General features: G+C 40.3%; 1 protein-coding gene across 1 annotated transcript in view; it reads right to left on the bottom strand.

Moving 5' to 3' along the window:
* Positions 1 to 9,051, bottom strand: part of INTS4 (integrator complex subunit 4) — a 169,032-nt gene extending 159,981 nt beyond the window's left edge. Inside the window, exons 1-2 of the mRNA XM_006864991.1 lie at positions 8,998 to 9,051; positions 3,223 to 3,417 (exon numbers count right to left, since the gene is read on the bottom strand). Of these exons, the coding sequence (XP_006865053.1) occupies positions 3,223 to 3,417; positions 8,998 to 9,051 (249 nt within the window). The remainder of the gene's footprint in view (positions 1 to 3,222; positions 3,418 to 8,997) is intronic.
* Positions 9,052 to 19,647: the final 10,596 nt, after the last annotated feature.

Below are 19,647 nucleotides of genomic sequence, written 5' to 3'. Positions count from 1 at the left end.
TTTGAACTTCAAGGTAGGCAGTTCAAGCTTACCAGCTGCTCCTCGGAAACCATATACAGGGTCACTATGGGTCGGAACCGACTTGATGGCACTTCACAACAACAAGAAGTTATATATCCAAAAATATTAGAAATAGATGCTCAAACTTTTGCACGTGAATGTTCACAGCACTATTATTCACAATATCCAAAAAGTGGAAACAACCCAAATGTCCTTCAATAGATGAATGGATAAACACACTGTGGTACATGCACAAAATTTTTTAGCCATGAGAAATTAATAAAGTATAGATATACACTACAACTTGGGGGAACTTCAAAAACATGAATCTAAGTGAAAGAAGTCAATCACAAAATATCACATACTGCATGTGAAACATCCAGAATAGCTAAATCACAAAAACAGAAAACAGACTGGTGGTTGTACCAGGGACTAGTGGAGGAGAAAATGGGAAGTGACTGCTTCATGGGTAAGTGATTTTGGGGGGATGATAAAAATGTTTTTGAAGCTTTATAAAGGTGGTGATTGCTTAACACTATGAAGATAATTTAAAAAGTATTGCTATAAAATAGAAACCTTTCTTAAACAGAAATATCAAAATGTGGAGCTATTGTTCCTTGATATATTTTCCAGTTAGGTCTATACACTTCTGAAGACGGTGTTTCCATCTCTCTAACCCTTCCCAAAGAATTCTGCATGCTTGGATTTACTCCACATCATACCAAAGTTTTAGCATTCTCAAGGAACTCAAATTATGTTTCTTTTCAATGTTCTTTAAGTTTTGGGAACAAAAAGGTATCTGAAGGTGCAAGATCAGGGCTAGAGGTTGGATGGGATAAGGTTTCCTGATGAAATTCTTGTAGGACACCCCTTGTTACCCTCAAATGAGCAGGTACATTTTCATGAGAAAAGAATTCCTCAGGGCAACTTTCCTGGCCTTTTCCTCACCAATACAGTTTTCAATTTTCTTAAAATTTCTTCAAAATAAGCTCCCATGATCATCCTGTGTCCTTGGAGAAAAATCTAAGAAAGCTGCTTCTTGGGAATCTAAAAACGCAGTCACTATAACCTTCTGAGTTGACCACTCTGTGTTGAATGTAACTGGCCCAAAAGAACCCTCAAAAGTAACTGTTTTAAATAGACTTTTTTTTTTTAACTTTTTATTGTGAGCTCAGTAAAGGTTTACAGAGCAGATCATCTGTTTTACATTGAATAAATCATAATCTATTTCATCTCAATGACTGCAACACCCTCCAAGTAACAACAGCTACTCACTTCCTCCCTATGGTTCTTATTTCCATTCCAGCCTCCTTCCCAACCCTTCTGAACTTTGTCCTTAGGTAAATGTTGCCCTTTGATCTTGAATGGCTGATCATCCCATGGTGAGCATACCTTACTAATGTTTTTGTTCCCCTTATAGATCTATCTACCAAAAGGAGTCCTGATAGCATAGTACATTACAAGCTGGGCTGCTAACTACAAGGTCAGTAGTTCATATCTACCAGCTAGTTCACAGGATAGAGATGAGGCTTTCTGTTCACATAAATATTTATAGCCTTGGAAGGCCTATACAGGGTCGCTCTGAGTCGGAATCAACTCAGTGGCAACCACCACCATCACTGCTTGGCTGAAAATTGAGTCACCAGGGTAAGTTCCAGTATAGGTCTAAAGGGTAGCCAAGGGTCACAGTCTTGGGTTCCTCCAGTCTCTTTCTGACCAGTAAATCCAGTCTTTTCTATAATTTTGATTGAATCTTTTTTTTTTTTTTTTTTAACCTGCAAGGTCAGCAGTTCAAGCTCACCAGCTGCTCATTGGAAACCCTATACAGGGTCTTTATGGGTTGGAATCGACTCAATGGCACTTAATAGCAACAACAAACAAGACGAAGACAAGTTTATCATAGAGAGAATTTATCTGTAGCCATGTACTCATCAGACGCAAGTTTAAACACATTTTGTTTGAAATAAACTCATTTGTATGAATTGGAATCCTAGTAGCAGTTCTTTTTGACTTACCCTCATATAAATGTACTAAATGTCAGTGAATTGCATACTTTAAAATGGTCAATTTTGTTGTTATTATTGTTGTTGTATCATGGAGTCAGTTCCAACTTATACCAATGCTGTGTGGGGTTTCTGAGGAGCTGATGGGTTTGCACTGCACCTTGTGGTTAGCAATGCTTATCCTACAGCACCATACAAGGACTGTGTGAATTTCATCTCAAAAGAAAAAATATTTGAATAAAACTAAAGAAACAGCAGTAATACTTTTTGACTTACCCTTATATAAACGTACTAAATGCCACAGAATTATATATTTTTAAATGGTTAATTGTGTAGTTGTTGTTGTTGTGCTATGGAGTCAGTTCCAACTTATACTGACCCTGTTAGACAATATTAAGGAATTAAGTTTTATTAAATGTATTAATGGCTAATTTTTTTAAACATGAGTATTTAAAAAAAGGTGTCCTATTTTTAGAACAATTAACTAAACTTTTTAACAGACTATAATACTTTTTAAAACTTCAGGAAAACAATTAAATAGATCATGTTTAGCAAAATATTATTTAACCTTTAAATCTCTAGGATGGGTACTTGAGAGTTCATTATGCTATTTTCTCCTCTGTTTCTATAAGTTTAAACTGGTTCTCAATAAAGTTTAAAAATCTGATTACTCTGTGATTCAAATATTTGAAAATTTAATTTTTTTTACTTCATATCTCACAGCATAAACTGAGTAATAAACATGTTTTGTCACTTTCATCTTTCACATTTAATCATACTGCAGTTGATGTTTTATTTACTCATTAAGATTCATGGAAAAATAAAACGCCACTTAGCTATTTAAAAAAAAAAAAAGGAGGGGAAGCAAATGAGCGAAAGCTATTGCGTTAATACAATGACGGCCTGAGTCAAGGCAGTAGCAGTGGGGATGGTGCTAAGGGGACAACATTCAGAGATAAATCTGGTTACGGAACGGTCACGGTTCTGGACCTACTGTGCTCACAGATGAATAAAGCTCATCATTAACCATCTAGCAGACACTAAGTCTCTGAGGACAGAGTTCAGATCTTTTTACTTCTCTAATCACAGTGTTCAGGAAATGGAAGACACTAAGTAAATGTTTGCTGAATAAATACCATATTTATTTTGTAGTATTAACCCATTCCTCAGGTGCACTACAATACATATATACCCCCACGGGTCCTCAAGCTCTCCTTACCTTGTAATAATGTTCCAAGAGAATCCTGACTACTCCCTCTACACTTTCTGCTTCCACAGGTTTCCTGGCAAACTGGAGCAGGTATTGCAAAGCATCAGCTGGGGAAGTAGCTTTACAAAGATCTATGTGGAGTGCAGCAGATTTACTTGGTTTTGTTAGTCGGAGTTTCTTAGTAGCAGTCTCTTCCTGTTGTTGCTGAAAGGGGTAGAGAAGATAAGACATGAACACCTAACTGAAAAGAGATGGCAAGTATAACCAGGCCTCATTTGATGAAAGTACTTGTCCTTATACCAAATAATGTATTTCAGTGATATACCTAGCCTTAGAAAAACCAAGTGTTATGAATTAGAAAAAGAGTACTGGATTGGAGACAAAGCTATGGGTCCCAATTTTGCCTACATCTTTGGGTGAGTCATTTAATTTCTTGAAATCTCAACTTCTTTCTCTATAAAACTGATACAACCACATTTTGTTGTATTATACTATTTCAGGATTATTGTACCGTTAGGGTTAAGATATTACATAAAGGCTCTATTTTCCTCTGCATTGGAAAAAAAATACCACCAATTCTATAAACTTAGTTTTTGAGATTGTACTGAGGCACTCACCAGGCTCCCTTTTTCCTGAGAATATTAGAACTGATGGGATCTGTCTGCAACTTACACTAGAGAAAAAACATCTTCCCCTCAATCCATTTATCTTCACCCAAACCATACTGCCTTTATGAGAAGGTGGTCACTATAAAAAAAGTATATCACCTTATGCCTTACCAACTGTAACTGCTGAATACATTGTTTACTCAATGAATGACTGATTTAGACTTTAGAATTATGTTTGAGCTCTACCTCTGCTGCTCTGTTCTAAGAAAGTCACAAATCTCAGTTTCAGCATCTGTAAAATAAGAATAATGCAACCGCCACCAGCTCTTCTCACCAAGATTCCTTGTCTTAACCACTGAATATGGAGAACTGTGAGACTGTTTTCCTCAATTCTCCTAAGAATTGTACACAACTAGAACTATTCTAAATGCACTTGTATATACAATGAATGTCAAAACGTTCATGTAAAAGGGAACCTGTCACTCCAGGGTTCAAATCAAGCTCTGGTATAGTAAAACCTGCAAAAGCCAGAACCGTGGAAGGCAGAAATCTGCCAGAGAAGGAAAATTGAAATTATTTTCCACTACAAAGAGCAACAGAAAAGTACACCATCAAAGAGGGAGAAATTTGCAAGACTGGAAAAACAAGGCAGTTGTGTGGAGTTCCCAGTTTAGGCTTTTACAGGTTTCACTGCATATAAGAGGAGTCCTGCTGTGATAGGATAAGTACTGGACTACTAAACCACAAGGTCAGCAGTTCAAACCCACCAGCCACACCTTGGAAACCCTATACTGGATTGCCATGAGTCAAAATCAACTCAATGGCACTTTAATAACAAAAAGAAAGATGATCCTGATGATTCAATGGTTATAGCCCTCCACTACTAACTAAAAGGTCAGCATTTCAAACCCACCAGCTGTTCTGCAAGAGGAAAATGTAGCAATCTGTTTCTCTAGAGATTTACAGCTTTAGAAACCCTATGGGGCAGTTCCACTCCGTCCTACAGGGTCACTGTGAGTCAGCATTGAGTGGAACCTGAGCTTGGGTTAAGATATGAGAAAGGGTAGGACAAATGGTTAAATGCTGGTCTGACTGGGTGTCACCTTGAAAGGGCTGGTGATTTGCTTCTGAAAGGTCACAACCTACTCTGTAACACATGGGAGTCACCATGAGTCAGAATCCATTTGAGGACAACCTGTTTTTGTTGTTGTTGTTGTGGTTGTGTGCAATCAAACTGAATCCAATTCACGGAAATCCTGTATGAGAGCGTTTAACCGTTGTACCACCAGGCCCTCTTTTTTTATAAAATAAATGTTGTAATCCACAATATTCCTTAATACCTAATAAATCATTTTGGTGCACTGAGCAATCACCTCCTTACAAATTAACACTTCTACAGATAATCTGGAGTCCGGTGTGGCACTGCAGGATAAGTACCAGACTGCTAACCACAAAGTTGGCAGTTCAAATCCACCAACCACTCCTCAGAAACTATACAGGATCACTATGCGTTGTATGCGTTGGTAAGTATCAACAGTACTTACCAACATAGAGAATTTGAGATTATTTAGAACTGACCAAATTTTGACTCAATAATCAAAAGCTAGAGGAAGTCTTCTTCTATAGAACTCACTACTCACTACCAATGAGTTAACTGCAACTGATGACAATTCTGTATAGAGTTTCTGAGGCTATAAATCTTTATAGGAATAGAAAGCCTCATCTTTCTCCTAGGGAATGTCTGGTGGGTTTGAACTGTCAACCTTGTGGATAGCAGTTCAGTGTTTATCCTACAGTGCCACCAGGGAAGGAGATACTAATATCTACATTACAAGAATATTTCAGAGGTCTAAATTATAATATCTTTATTGTACATGAGAAGGTACTCTGGTGGTGGTGTGGACTAGGTGTTGTGCTGTTAACCACAAGGTTGGGGGTTCAAACCCACCAGTCACTTCATGGGAAAAAGATGAAGCTGTCTGCTCTCATGAAGATTTACAGTCTCAGAGACCCTGTATAGGGTCTCTGTCAGTTGGAGTCAACTTGATAGCAATGGGTTTGGAATTTAGTTTTCATTGTACATGCAGAGCACAAACCAAAAGATCGATTCAAACCCACCAGTCGCTCTGAGGGAGAAAGATGCATCAGTCTGCTTCTGTGAAGATTTACAGTCTTGGACACCTATGGGGTGCCCTATAGGGTTGCCATGAGTTGGTATCAACTCAATGGCATGGGTTTGCATTTGGTTTAATTATACTTACAAATAATAAACCGAATATCCGTATCACTTCTCTTTTCACAAAAGAGAAGAAAAGAACAAAAGCATAAAGATTTCGTTTCATCACTCTGATAACCACTCATGAAGATGAAGCAATTAGGACAATTTGGGGAAGATTTTTTTCCCTAAGAAACTATGTAAGGGGAAGGACAAATTGATTATCTGCTATCATTCATCCATCAACAACATTTTAGTGAGCCAGGCCCTGTGGCCCATCCAAGGGACAGACAGATGAACCCAGATGTTATTTCTGCCCTCAAAGAGCACAGAAGAGTGAGGAGGATACACACTGGTAATTATTGTAGTTGTGGCGGTAGTTGCATGCTGTGCAGCTGGCTCTGACTCATAGTGACCCTGTACAGGGTTTCCAAAGCTGTAAATCTTTACAGGAGTAGAAAGCCTCATCTTTCTCCCATGGAGGTACCGTTAGATTCAAACTGCTAACGTTGTGCTTGGCTACCCAGCTCGTAATCCACTGCACTACCAGTACTCCTTACTGGCAATGGTAGTACTAAATGATAAGTACAAAAAAATACATGCAATAGTGATATGCTGTTGTTAAGTGCTGTCGAGTCGTTTCCAATCTGACTCACAGTGACCCTATATAGGGTTTCCAAGGAGCAGCTGGTGGATTTGAACTGCAGACTTTTTATTGTTGTTATTGTTATGTGCCATGGAGTAGGTTCCGACTCACAGCGACCCTGCCCAGGGTTTCTGAGGCTGTAAATCTTTATGGAAGCAGAAAGCCTCATCTTTCTCCTGCGGATAAGCTAGTAGTTTCAAACTGCTGTCCCTGAGGTTTGGAGCCCAATTTATAACCACTATGCTACCAGAGCTCCTTGCAGACTTTTTATAGAAGCAGAAAAAAAGGGACTAAATTATCATTGACTTTTCAGAAGGATTCTGAAGCAAAAGCATAAAAATCCATTGTTGTTGTTAAATGCCTTTAAGTTGGTTCCAACCCACAATGACCCCATATAGGGTTTCCAAGGAGTGGCTGGTGAGCTCGAACCACCAACCATTAGGGTTCAAACCAATTTTGCAGTCCAGCGCCAAAATTTTTGTGGCCCACAGTGCCACACCAGGACTCCTAAAAAATTCATTGAGTGAAGAATAAAAGGGGAGAAATGACATGTTCTTTGCAATAGGGCATGTACAAAAGTTTGGAGATATGCAAATACATAGCATGATACAGAAGAAGGTGAAGAGTCCTAGAAAGTGGGAACAATAGTGTTGGGAAAAAAGGAAGTGTCAAGTGATAAAGCTGGAAGGAATACTATCAGATCACATCGGGCTAGGAAGTTTGACTTTACAAAAATTGTTGTTGTTGTTAAGTGCCGTCGAGTCGGTTCCGACCCATAGCGATCCTGTACAGGGTTTCCGAGGGTGTAAATCCTTACGGGAGTAGAAAGCCTCATCTTTCTCCCGTGGAGTGGCTGGTAGTTTCGAACCGCTGACCTTTTAGGTTCGCAGCCCGATTCGTAACCACTACGCTAACTGAGTACTATATAAAAATACGGAACTGTAAAAGAGAAAGAAGAAACTTTTGATTTGTTAATGCATTTCCTTCTCTCTACTATAATCACATGAGCTCTGGTAGCTTAGTGGTTACAAATCGGGCTGTGAAACTCAAGGTCAGCAGTTCAAAACTACCAGCCGCTTCTTGGGAGAATGATGAGGCTTTCTGCTCCCGTAAAGATTTACAGCCTTGGGAAGCCTGTTCAGAGTCGCTGTGGATCAGAACCAACTTGACGGCACTTAACAACAACACTATAATCACAAATATGCTCTTCTGTCTCTCCCATTAGTCTGTGATTCCTAAACAGCAGGGGCACGCCTATGTACTGAACTTTGTAGTCCAATACTTTGCCAATTTTTTGTACACAGTACTTATTCATCTACTTAATAAATTCTTGTTGAATGAATGAAAATTTAAATGATCAGCTTCCTGCTGAATGTCTAGGCACTGCTACTCCACAAGTGCAAGGCTCCAAGGATAGTCTAAGAATCTGCAGCATCCACATCAATGGAGGATTGTGAGAAATGCAGAATCATGCGTCTCCTCCCCAACTTAATGCACAGAGCTGACATTAGCAAGTTTCTCAAGTCATTCGTGTAAACGTTACTTCGTGAAGTACTGAGCAGATGAGTCACTACTTCATCATCAACTTAATGGAGAACACGGAGCCTCACTGGCTGCTCAGTCGGGCTAGACCCACCTGTTCTCAACTTCTAGAGAGGCAAGGATTGCCCTCCTTCCCAGAGCACCTGTTCCACGAACAGAGCGCTCTCTACTTGTTTTGACATATGGGCTTTGAGGATATCAATACTCTTCTCCGTGTTTCATTCTGCTGTGCATAAGGTCGCTATGAGTTGGTACCGAGTCAATGGCACCTAACAACAACAAAATACTCTTCTTCCAGTCCCTTGTATTGTCCTCCTGTGCTGTCAGGTCGATTCTGGCTCATAGTGACCCGACGGGACAGACCCTGCACGCTTTGGGGGCAAGTTGGGAGTTGGGAAGAGCTCTGTCACTAACTGGCTCTGTGTCTTCGTACCCTTTCGGAAGCCTCAACGGCAACATCTGTAAAAGGAAGATGATAAAGTAACCCAATCTAATAAGGCTGCGTGGTTAAACAAAATGAGATAACGGATGAGATACTTCTGTAAAGTGTAGTGTCATTTATTTCTCCTAATAAAAAGAGCGCGTCAGACTACTCATACTTATCAATAATGACAACAGTAGCGGTAAACTAACACGCCCACTAACGTGGAATCTCAGAGAGCCTACGAAATAGTCGGCCCTCAAAACAGATTGGCATCTGCTCTAAGTACCTGGGGCCCAGATAACCGTCCTCGCCGGGGAACTGTCCTGGGAACTTTTCTTCCCTCGCTTACCTGAACCACCTTAGTGAATTCCTCATACACCCGCTTCTTAAGATGCGCCGCCATGGTTGCGTGGCGGCGGGCCTTCGCAGCTTCCGTACTCACCGCGGGAGGCGGGGGTGGAGGGATCCGGAAAACCGGTCTAGGCTAGAGGAACCCGCCCCTATCCCACAAGGCTATTGGGTATTGGGAAAGAGAAGCCGTTTCCTACTGTTCTACTGTTCCTCTTAAGTACGGCGGGACTTGTCCGCCTACGCCTCGTGCGCCGGATGAACGAAAACATCTCTTAGCGCGAGAGGGCGGGGCCTCCGGTGGGAGGAGACAAGATTGAAAGAGTGGAAAAGCCAATGGGAGCTTCCGGGGGCTTGCTGGTGGTCCAAAAGTGGCTGAGGAACTGATTAAAGGGTGGGAGGAACTATAGATTAAAGAGCAGAGGCGGAGCGATTCAGAGCTAGAAGCAAAACCTGGAGATGAGTGAGAGTTAAAAATAGCGGAAGGAGGCCTAGCTGACATTCCCATCATCCTTTGTTTTCACAATGTTTACTTATTGTCGCTTACCTGAACTCTTTGTTTAAGCTTTGCCCCTCCCCTCTTCTGGCCCAAAGTACCTTTAAATCTTCCCTCACTTCCCTGCCTCCTCTGATAGCTAAAGTACAGTAGAAAGAAGGCAAAAACAGGTGTCAGGCAACAAGCCTTGAAGCTAAGCTCTGGCCAGTTGATGAGCAAGTGGCCTCTACTACAAATGAGCTAATAAGGTCTAACCTGACAAAAAAGTGTTAGTGATGAAATAGGTTGAAATATTCTGTGGATTGTAGAGGTCACACGCTGTTTTTCATATATACAGGGTGAAGTTATACATAGTACATGATACTTCAGCTGTTCATTGTTTTTTCAAACGTTAATACGATTTTCTGTGCTGAGTTCATTTGTGGGTATTCTTTTCATTTTGATTTCTATTGTGTTAAATCTTTCTGATTCTCCTTTTATTTTGATGTGAAGGTGTATTTTTGTTGTTGTTAGGTACCATCAAGTTGGTACCGTATTAGTGTGGAACAAAGAAACCAGAAGCACCACAAGAAAACACACAGCAAGATGACAGCAATCATTTCATGTTGTTGTTAGTAGTGCCATCGAGTTCCAAGGAGCAGCTGGTGAGCTTGAACCACCGACCTTGTCATTCAAATGGCTTTGCAGTCTGGTGCATTAACCCACAGTGCCACACCAGGACTCCAATCAGTTCATAGCTGTCGATAATTACATTGAATATAAATGATCATACACAACAATGGAATACTATGCAAGTTGAAGAATAACAATGAATCATAAAACACCTCGCAACACGGATGAACCTGGAGGACATTCTGCTGAGTAAAATTAGTCACAAAAGGACAAATACTTTATGAGACCATGGTTGTAAAAAGTTAAAATATTTTATTACTAAATGAAACATGGTTGGGTAAGAAGGAATTATTTATGGGCTAGAGGGTACACACATGTTAACATGGGCAGGCAATATACAACAAAATGGATATTGGCAGAGGAAAGATGAAGGTAGCAGAAAACACAGGGGCGAGTACAAGAAGTAAATACTGTTAACTGATGGTCCATGGAGGAGATTGCAATCATTGTAATGAAGCATAGTATATCATTTGCTGAATGTAAAACTCATGATCTACTTTGTAAACCTTTACTCAATACATAGTTTAAAAGTTTAAAATAGTTTTTAACAAGTTAACATGAGATGCTTCTTGTTGTGTGCCGTGTAGTGGGTCCTGATTCATAACAACCCTGTACAGGATTTCTAAGAGTGCTCTTGGATTTGAACTGCCCACCTTGTGTTAGCAGTCTAGTGTCTATCCTACAGGACCACAGGGTTTAAAAAGAGCCAAAACTACATCTAAGATGGTTTTTACTCAAAACTACCTGGGGAGACAAATAGTCAAACTGATTATTACAGCACAACCTCAGGTGCAGGATGGTGGCGCAATGTGGTTCAAACAGACAGCTTGAACCAGGGAAGCCTCATAAAGGACAATTTTTAATCTGGCACTAAAAGAGTAAGAGAAAAACATCTCAGACTACAACATAGACAAATACATTGAGTGAAATGAAAAGCACTTTACAAATAGTGCTCTCAGTAAATGGGGGTGGTGCTAGCTGCTTTGGAGTTGACTCCTACTCAAGGGGAATTCATGCACAACAGAAAGAAACAGGGTGGGTCTTGTGCCATCTCCATGATCAGTTTGGGTTCAGCCTGTTGTGATACATAGGTCTTCATGGATTGATTTTTCATAAGTACATCACAGCTCTTTCTTTTTAGTCTACCTTCCTCTGGAAAATTAGCCCTGATTGTGCAGTAGGTTAAGCATTGGCTTACTACCTGAAAGGTCAGAGGTTCAAACCCATTAGACATTCCGGAGAAGAAAGACGAGGCTGTCTACTCCCATACAGATTTATAGTCTCAGAAACCTGAAAGAACAGTCCTGCTTTGCCCTACAGTCACTGATTCGAGGCTGACCCACAGCAATGATTTTTGTTGTTGTTTTTTTAAGTTTTTATTGTGAGGTTTACATCAGCTTTACACTCATCATCGTATCGTATTTCATTTCATTGCAACGATTACAATCCCCTTCATGCACCATCAAATAACCAAAGGGTACACCACACAGGCCTGCCCCCTGGCCACCAGTACACTGCCCTTCTCCTTCCCTGAGTCCAGTGTCCCCAGCTGCTCCATCTGTCCACATCATCATCTCTGTCTCCATCCCTGGCATCACTGCCTCTCTGGGTGGGGTCCCGCTCTCCATTCTTCTCACTTGATGGTCCCAGGGACCTCCGCTCCTGGGCTGCAAAATTAATCACTCCCCTCCTTTTGTCAAAAAAACCTACCTCTATGTTTCCTACCCTCACAGTCACTCCTGATGGCAATTATTCACGATTGTACCACAAGAGTCTTATCCCCGTCCCAGCGGATTGGAAATCATTCAGTGTGACTCTACCTTCCCCTGTCTCATCTGGAACTAGGCTCCCTTTTGAAAGCTTGTAAGCCAGTCACTTCCTGCCTTTATTTGTTGTTGTTATGTGCCGTGGAGTCGGTTCCGACTCATAGCGACTCTATATAGGGTTTCTGAGGCTGTAAATCTTACGGGGGCAGAAAGCCTCATCTTTCTGGAACAGCTAGTAGTTTCGAACTGCTGACCTTGAGGCTCGCAGCCCAATTTGTAATCACTACACTACCAGAGCTCCTCTTCCTTTATAGGCCCCCACATTTTGGGTAGCCAGTGTTTATGTTGCCCATCCCTGTCAACCCTGTGTACTGAGGGGGTGGGAGTGATCCTCACTATAAAGATTTGTTCCCTTTTTTGAGATATTACACCCATAAGTATAGGTAAAGTTTATCAAATTGTAGCAGGTTACTCTTTTTTTGTTTTTACTCCCTCTTCTTTCTTCTTCTAGCTCAGTTCTGGTCATCCAGCCATCGAAGCCAGGTCACGTGGGTACTGTCTGCAAGAATGGGTGTTCTTGTGTATCTCCCCTCACTTCATATCAGCTGAACACTTCACTCTCTGTTCTAGTCCTCTGTAGCCATGTCACTGCCTCTGGGCTCAGGAGTCCTGGGATCTTGCCTTACTGATGGCCTTCCAGGTCTCCACCCGGGTCCATGGGGGTCTAGTGAATGTGGTTGGGCTTAGCTCACAACTTCATTGCTGTTTTTTCCTCCTTTTCCCTTATCGGTGACCAACGTGGTCACCAGCCAGACCACATGCCTGCTCATGTATTCCCCTTGAGTCTCAGTATTAGAAGGGGGTTTGCTCTGAGGGGTCCCAACCACTTGCCTTGATGGTTCCCGGGTAAACAGCTTACTTGTTCTTGTAGTAATCAGTCATACTACCGTTATTGTTTCAGATTTTTCCTGCCGGTCTTTCTTTCACGAAATATCTTCTGTTCTGCTAGCCGCTTCAGGCTGGTCTACTCGTCCTTCCCAGTGGAAATTTCCTACCTGAATTGGTTCTGGATGGGATTCTGGATTCCACTTATGGTCTTATGCAATGTAAAGGCTCCACAGGAAGGCTCTTTCACTGGGCAACTTCTAGTTCCCTTTAAGGTATTCCAATCAGTTATAGGCTGAAGACAGACTTAAAAGATTTCTGTAATGATGATTCTGGCTATTCCTTTCTCCGCCCCCTCAAGTGTCTATTTTACAAATGTAAGCAAGGACAACCAAGATTCAAAAGACAGTCAAGCATCTTAACACTATTCCCTTCTTTTCCCCTTTCAAACCATGCCTCTATCCCTGTATCCCCGGAGCCTTATTGTTCCAAGGTTGTGTATACCTCATCGTTTACCTCTGTCCCACTTAGCCCATGCAAACCTGCCTAACTGTTCTCCCATCAGCCTTGTTCTTCCATTCCCCTCCCCCTTCTTGTGTATTGCCCCCACCCACCCACCCAAGCTATCCTGTGTCTATTCCTTACCCTGTGCTCTCTCTTCCCCTCCTCTCATCCCATACATCCTGGTGATCAGCAAATATATATATATAATTTCCCCCCTTTTAATGTGGGTTCTTTTTCTGACTCTTTTACAATAATGGTCCTATGCAGTATTTCTCCTTTTGTAACTGACTAACTTCACTCAGCATGTCCTCAAGGTTCATCCATGTTATGCGATGGCTTGCAGCTTCCTTGCTGTTCTTGAAGGTAGCATAGTATTCCATTGTGTGTATATACTACAGTTGGTTTATCCATTCTTCAGTTGATGGGCACTTAGGCTGTCTCCATCTTTTTGTATTGTAAATAGTGCTGCTATGAACATTGGTGCAGCAGTGGTTTTCGATTTGGAAACTCTGCTGAGATGAGCCGAGCACCACAGCAACATGCAATCCTCCACTAACAGACAGGTGATGGTTGTGCCTGAGGAACATTGGACAGGAACTGAACTTGGCCCTATCACATGGAAGGAGGCCTGGGGTGGCTCTGCAGGATAATGCGCTGGATCACAAAATCAGCGGTTTCAAACCCACCAGCTACTCATTAGAAACCCTAGACAGGGTCGCTGTGGGTTGGAACCAATTCCATGGCCCTTAACAACAACAGCTCCTACATGGAAGGTGGGAATTGTACCATTGAACCATCACTGCCCTCCCATAAATGTCAGCTGTTATTATTATAGAAGCACCAACGCCCATCAAATCTAAGGTGCCAGGAATTGTAAAACGAACCATTATTTTATGTATCACAGGATGAAAAAAATGTGAAAAAATTTTTAAATGTTTTTATTGATTAGACTTGTATGTGTACTTACTGAAAGAGCTCCTTTAAACTTATTTAGACATAGATTTGTATCATGTCATTCATTAGGTTATCTCTTAGAAGATAATTTTAAATGGCTATTAAAGAAAATACTTGTAGTTAGCAAAAATGCACAGAGCGCAATCAAGGTGATGATGTAAAACGGGACCTAGTTTGCATATGATCAATTGGCCAAAGCAATTTTTGACACACCCTGATTTCAAAGATACTAAATATGCATTTCAGCATCATTGATACAAAGTATGATTATGGTTATTATTAGTTACATAGCTACAGGAAACCAAATGAAGTTCAGACTGAGAGTAAAGCACATTGGGAGAATGGGGAAGAACAATAGAAATGAGAAGAGTTAGGGCCAGACTGGTATAGAAAAAAGAACATCCCACATTCTTTAGTGTTGAAATGAAAAATTGTGTTTAATTGATACCATTATTTTTTACCTCCATTATTAGACATGAGAATACGCTATGAGTCCCCTGGGTTTTAAACTGAGTCTTCACTCTCCTCATTGTAGAAATAGCATTCCAATTTCCAAGGGAAAATCATGCAGGCTATCTGTGTCTGATACTTAGCAGCAAGACCCCAAAATGGCCAGGGCAGTCTAGTTTTCATTGTAATATAAGAAGATAAGTCAAAAAGTATTGTTACTAGGATTCCAGTTCATACATGCACAGGTTTATTCCAAATAAATGTTTAAATATATCTCTGATCAGTGGATAGCAGCAGACAACTTCTCTCAGTAATACACTTCTTAGTCTTATTGTTGTTGTTAAGTGCCATGGAGTCAGTTCCGACTCATAGCGACCCTGTACAGGGTTTCTGAGACAGTAAATCTTTATGGGAGCAGAAAGCCTCCTCTTTCTTCCACAGAACAGCTGATAGTTTTGAACTGCTATCCCTGAGGTTAGCAGCCCGATTCATAACCACTACATTACCAGAGCGCCTTTAGTCTTATTTGGATGTCTTTAATTAGAAGGATTTTTGTATGTGTGTGTGATTGGAAAAAAGCAACTTTGAGGTCACAAGTATTATTAAATTTTTAATAAAACTCAAGTGGACATATCAAACCATTGAAGTTTTGCAACAAGTTTACAATAATGCTGTCTCATGTAAAATAATAGTTTTTATTAAGATTAAGTGTTTTATGGAAAGCAGCAAAGATCTCAAACATTAATTCAAGGCAGAGAAGTAAGCTCAGAATGTGTAACTGGCATTGTTTTTTGGTGGTTTTGTTTTGTTTTGTTTTTTTGAGAAAAAATAAGATTTTCTCAGAAAACACAGAATAATCAAGGGGGCTTATTAGGAATGTGTTTTAAGAAAACTGAAAACTATATTGGTGAGAAAAAGGCCAGGAAAGTTGCACAAGGGATTTTTTTCATAATAATGCATCTGTTCATTCATCAAGGCTAGCAAAGGCTATCCTGTTTTGTGGGAAAACCTTGCCCCATCCACCCTATAGCCTGATCTTGCCTCTTCATACTTCTTTCCCCCGCAAAACTCAAAGAACATTGAAAAGAAACATGATTTGAGTCCTTCAAGGATGCCACAACTTCCCTTTTAACATGATGGAAATCGAAGTAGGCAGAATTCTTCAGGGCAGAGTGACAGAGTTGGAAACTGCCATCAGAAGTATATAGTTGAAGATGGAGGATATGTTCAAAAACAACAGCTTCACATTTTGCTATTTCTTAAATAGAAGTTTCTATCATCATGTAGCAATGTTTTTCTACTGACCCTCATAACAATGACTGTTCTCTAATGGAATTGTTCTTCCTCAGGGACTAAGCACTCCGAACCCACTAAACCCAAAAATTCAAAAGTGAGTTATTAGGTGTAAAAGTGAAAGGAACACTCCTACCTCCATTCCTTGGTTCCCAGATAGTGTATTCTAACAGGAGAGGAAAAGAGTACCATATTTTAGCTGTTGGTTTAAGACATAAACCACAAACCTTTAAAATAGTACCTCAAACTTACAATGTGTTGTCTTCTTAGCTAGCACCATAACTGAATCTGCAACTGGCCAGTACATAGTTTATCACAGCAGCTACTTCTGACCGATGGCTTCTGACAAGATCAAAGAATTCCACGAGCATGAATTCTTTGGTACAATTCTTCCCCAATAAGACAAGTTTCTATTCTTTAAATCCTTTCCTTATAACACACACACACATATATACCTGTTATCATCACCCAAATGAAGATATAGAATATTCCCAATGGCCCAGAAAATTCCCTCATGCCCTTTCCAATCACTCACTCTCCACATCTGGCAAACATTTTAATTATCGCTTTGGCTTGTCCTAAAAAATCATGCAATGTGTACTCTTCTGTTTGGAATCTTTTATCCAACATCACATTTTTTAGTTCATCCATGTTGTTGAGAGCATGAATAATTTACTCCTTTTATTGCTGAATAGTATTACATTGTATGATTACACTGTAATTTGTTTTTTGTCCTGTTGATGGTTATTTGGTATATTAATACCAATTTGGGTCTTATGAAAATCTTGTGGAAAAGTGTTTGTAGACAAATGTTTTTGTTTTGGATATAAACCTTGGAGTGGAATTACTGTGTCATAACTTAAGTATTGTTGTTAAGTATCTTCCAGTTGGGTGTGCCTCATAGCAACCCTGTATAAGGGTTTGTGAGGCGTGGCTGGTGAGTTTGAACTGACAAACTTACAGGTCACACTGACCTTGCAGTCCAGTGCTTATCCTACAGCACCACACCAGGACTCTTAAGCATACATTTAAGTATACTTAAGTATACCTGTATTTGTTGTTGTTGCTAAGTGCCATTGAGTTGCTTCTGCCCCAGAGACCCTGTATAGGGTTTCCAAGGAGTGACTGGCGGGTGAACTTGAACTGCCAACCTTGCAGTCCATAGCATTAGCCCGCAGTGCCATGCCCATTTCTTCTTATTATTCTATCAGTTTTTACCTCATGTATTTTGAAGCTCTGTTATTACCATTCCATAAATTGATTTAAGTGCATAAATATTTGGGATTATCATGTCCTCTTGATGAAAGGATCACTTTATATTGTAAATTGGTTTGATCCACAAGTTTGGCAGTTCAAGCTCACTAGCTGCTCCTGGGGTCGGTATGGGTCAGAACTGACTCGACAGCACTTAACAACAACAATGGGGAAAATGTGACACTGCAGGATAATGCACGGACCTCAAGTTGGAGAATAGTAAAAGTCGGCAGTTCAAACTCACCAATTGCTCCTAGGAAACCCTAAATAGAGTTGCTATGAGTCGGAACTGACTTGACAGAACTTAAAATCAACAAACAATGGGTAACATATTGAATGATGCAGAAAGCATCAAAAGAAGGTGGAAGGAATACACAGATTCACTGTACTAAAAAGAAATGGTCAATGTTTGATCATTTCAAGAGGTAGCACATGATCAAGAACCAATGTTACTGAAGGAAAAAAGTCTGGCAAAGAATAAGGCTCTTTCAAGGAGTGGCTGGTGAGTTTAAACCGCTGACCTTGTGGTTCAAACTCACCTTGCAGTCTAGTGCTTTATCCCATAGCACCACATCAGGACTCCAAGGACCCTGTTAGGACATACTAAAATTCTTGTGCTCAGAGAACAATCACATAAAACACCTCATTGGGAATTTTTGTAGATATTTTCCAAGGCTTTAGTCAAATGTGGGTATATGTAAATAGTATTAGACTGATGTATGCGTGCTCAGTCAAGAATAGTAAACAGAAAAGCAGCGCCCCAACCAATGAAGTCTACTTTATAGTAGTTATAAACATCATGGTGGTGATGTTTGCCCTGAAGTCAGTTCTGACTTGTAATGACCCTATAAAGAGTTGAGCTGCTGGTAGATTTGAACATCTGACCTTTGGTCTGCAGCCCAGCTTATAACCCACTATGCTACCAGGGTTCCTTGACAGTAGGTATATTGTTCAGTGCTGTCAAGTGGGTTCCAACTCATAGCAACCCTGTACAGGGTTTCTGGGGCTTTAAATCTTCAAAGGAGCAGAAAGCTTCATCTTTTTCCTGTGGAGCAGCTGGCAGGCTTGAACTGTGGACCTTGTGATTTGCTGTTCAATTCTTGTTATATGGAACCTAGGAAAATCATGGTCAAGGAAATGCAACAATTTAAACAGTGGGCCAAATAGTACTAATTATCTTGAAGCCAGGTGATGAAAAAAAAAAAAAAAGGCTGGAATAAGGAATGTTTCACACAAGGGTGACACCATCAATCCTAAGGATTCTGCTGGGAAGTAGCTGAAAAAGACTTTGATGGAGGGAATGAATTAAAGTTCTGAGGTCAAGCAAATGGGGACTCAGTGCATTACTATACATTTTGGATTGATAGATAGCAAAAGAAATTTTTAAAGGGAGACTGTTCTCGATTGCACAAGACTAGTTATTCTCAAACTTTAATGCATTTTCAGAATATCTAGGGAGATTTTGAAAGTCTAATGGTCAGGCCATAAGCCAACACAGTTAGATTGTAATCTCCAGAGGTGAATCCTAGGCATCATTTTTGTGTGTGGCCAAGGTGAGAACCACTGAACTAAGGAGATTGAACAACCAAATGTAATATATGAACCTTGATTGAATACTAGAGTTTTAAAATATGGCCATAAGACACATTTGTGTTTTATATACAAGTAGAACACAATACCATTAGAGACACAGATCTTATATTACGTTTAATAATTTAGATATGTTCATTTCTTTTAGAAGTAATAATAGTATTGTGATTATGAAGGACATCCTTACTATGAGAGACTTTGGATTAGAATGCCTCAAACTTAACCTTCAGGCAGTTCAGCAAACAATTATATATAGACACATACATACACATACAGAAAGGCAGTCCCAGATTATGAATGAATTCCATTCTTAAATGTGTTTTAAATCACAACAGTTAGGTATGGTTCATATGTCTAAGGCAAGTTAGTCAAATTTTTTGTATATAGTGTACCTTTCTATGCATAAGAAACACTTCCAGATATACTAGAACATAATCATCATCATGTTTTGATGCATGATTGCAAAGTAGCACTCATTTGTTCATATAAACCATTATATTTACCTCAGGTTTTTATATAATAGACTTTATGGGATTGGTAAATTGAATACTTGTAACACAGAGACTGTATATATGTTTATGTACACACACATATATGCCGGGGTCTGGCCCCGACATAGTTGTAGCGAGTTTTTGGTTCACGAGGAGGGGAGATCCAGCGGCGATAGGGATAGCGAAAGAATACACAGAGAAACAGAAGAAGGGAGACAATGAGGCACCCCAAAGCCAGGGTGGATACATCACTGGTGGGCAGGCTTGGGACTACAGGCATCATGGCCTCTGCAGGC

The sequence above is a fragment of the Chrysochloris asiatica genome, unplaced genomic scaffold, assembly GCF_000296735.1.
Source record: "Chrysochloris asiatica unplaced genomic scaffold, ChrAsi1.0 scaffold00074, whole genome shotgun sequence".
NCBI classification, from domain to species: Eukaryota; Metazoa; Chordata; class Mammalia; order Afrosoricida; family Chrysochloridae; genus Chrysochloris; species Chrysochloris asiatica.
This window is presented reverse-complemented; position numbering and strand designations above follow the sequence as displayed.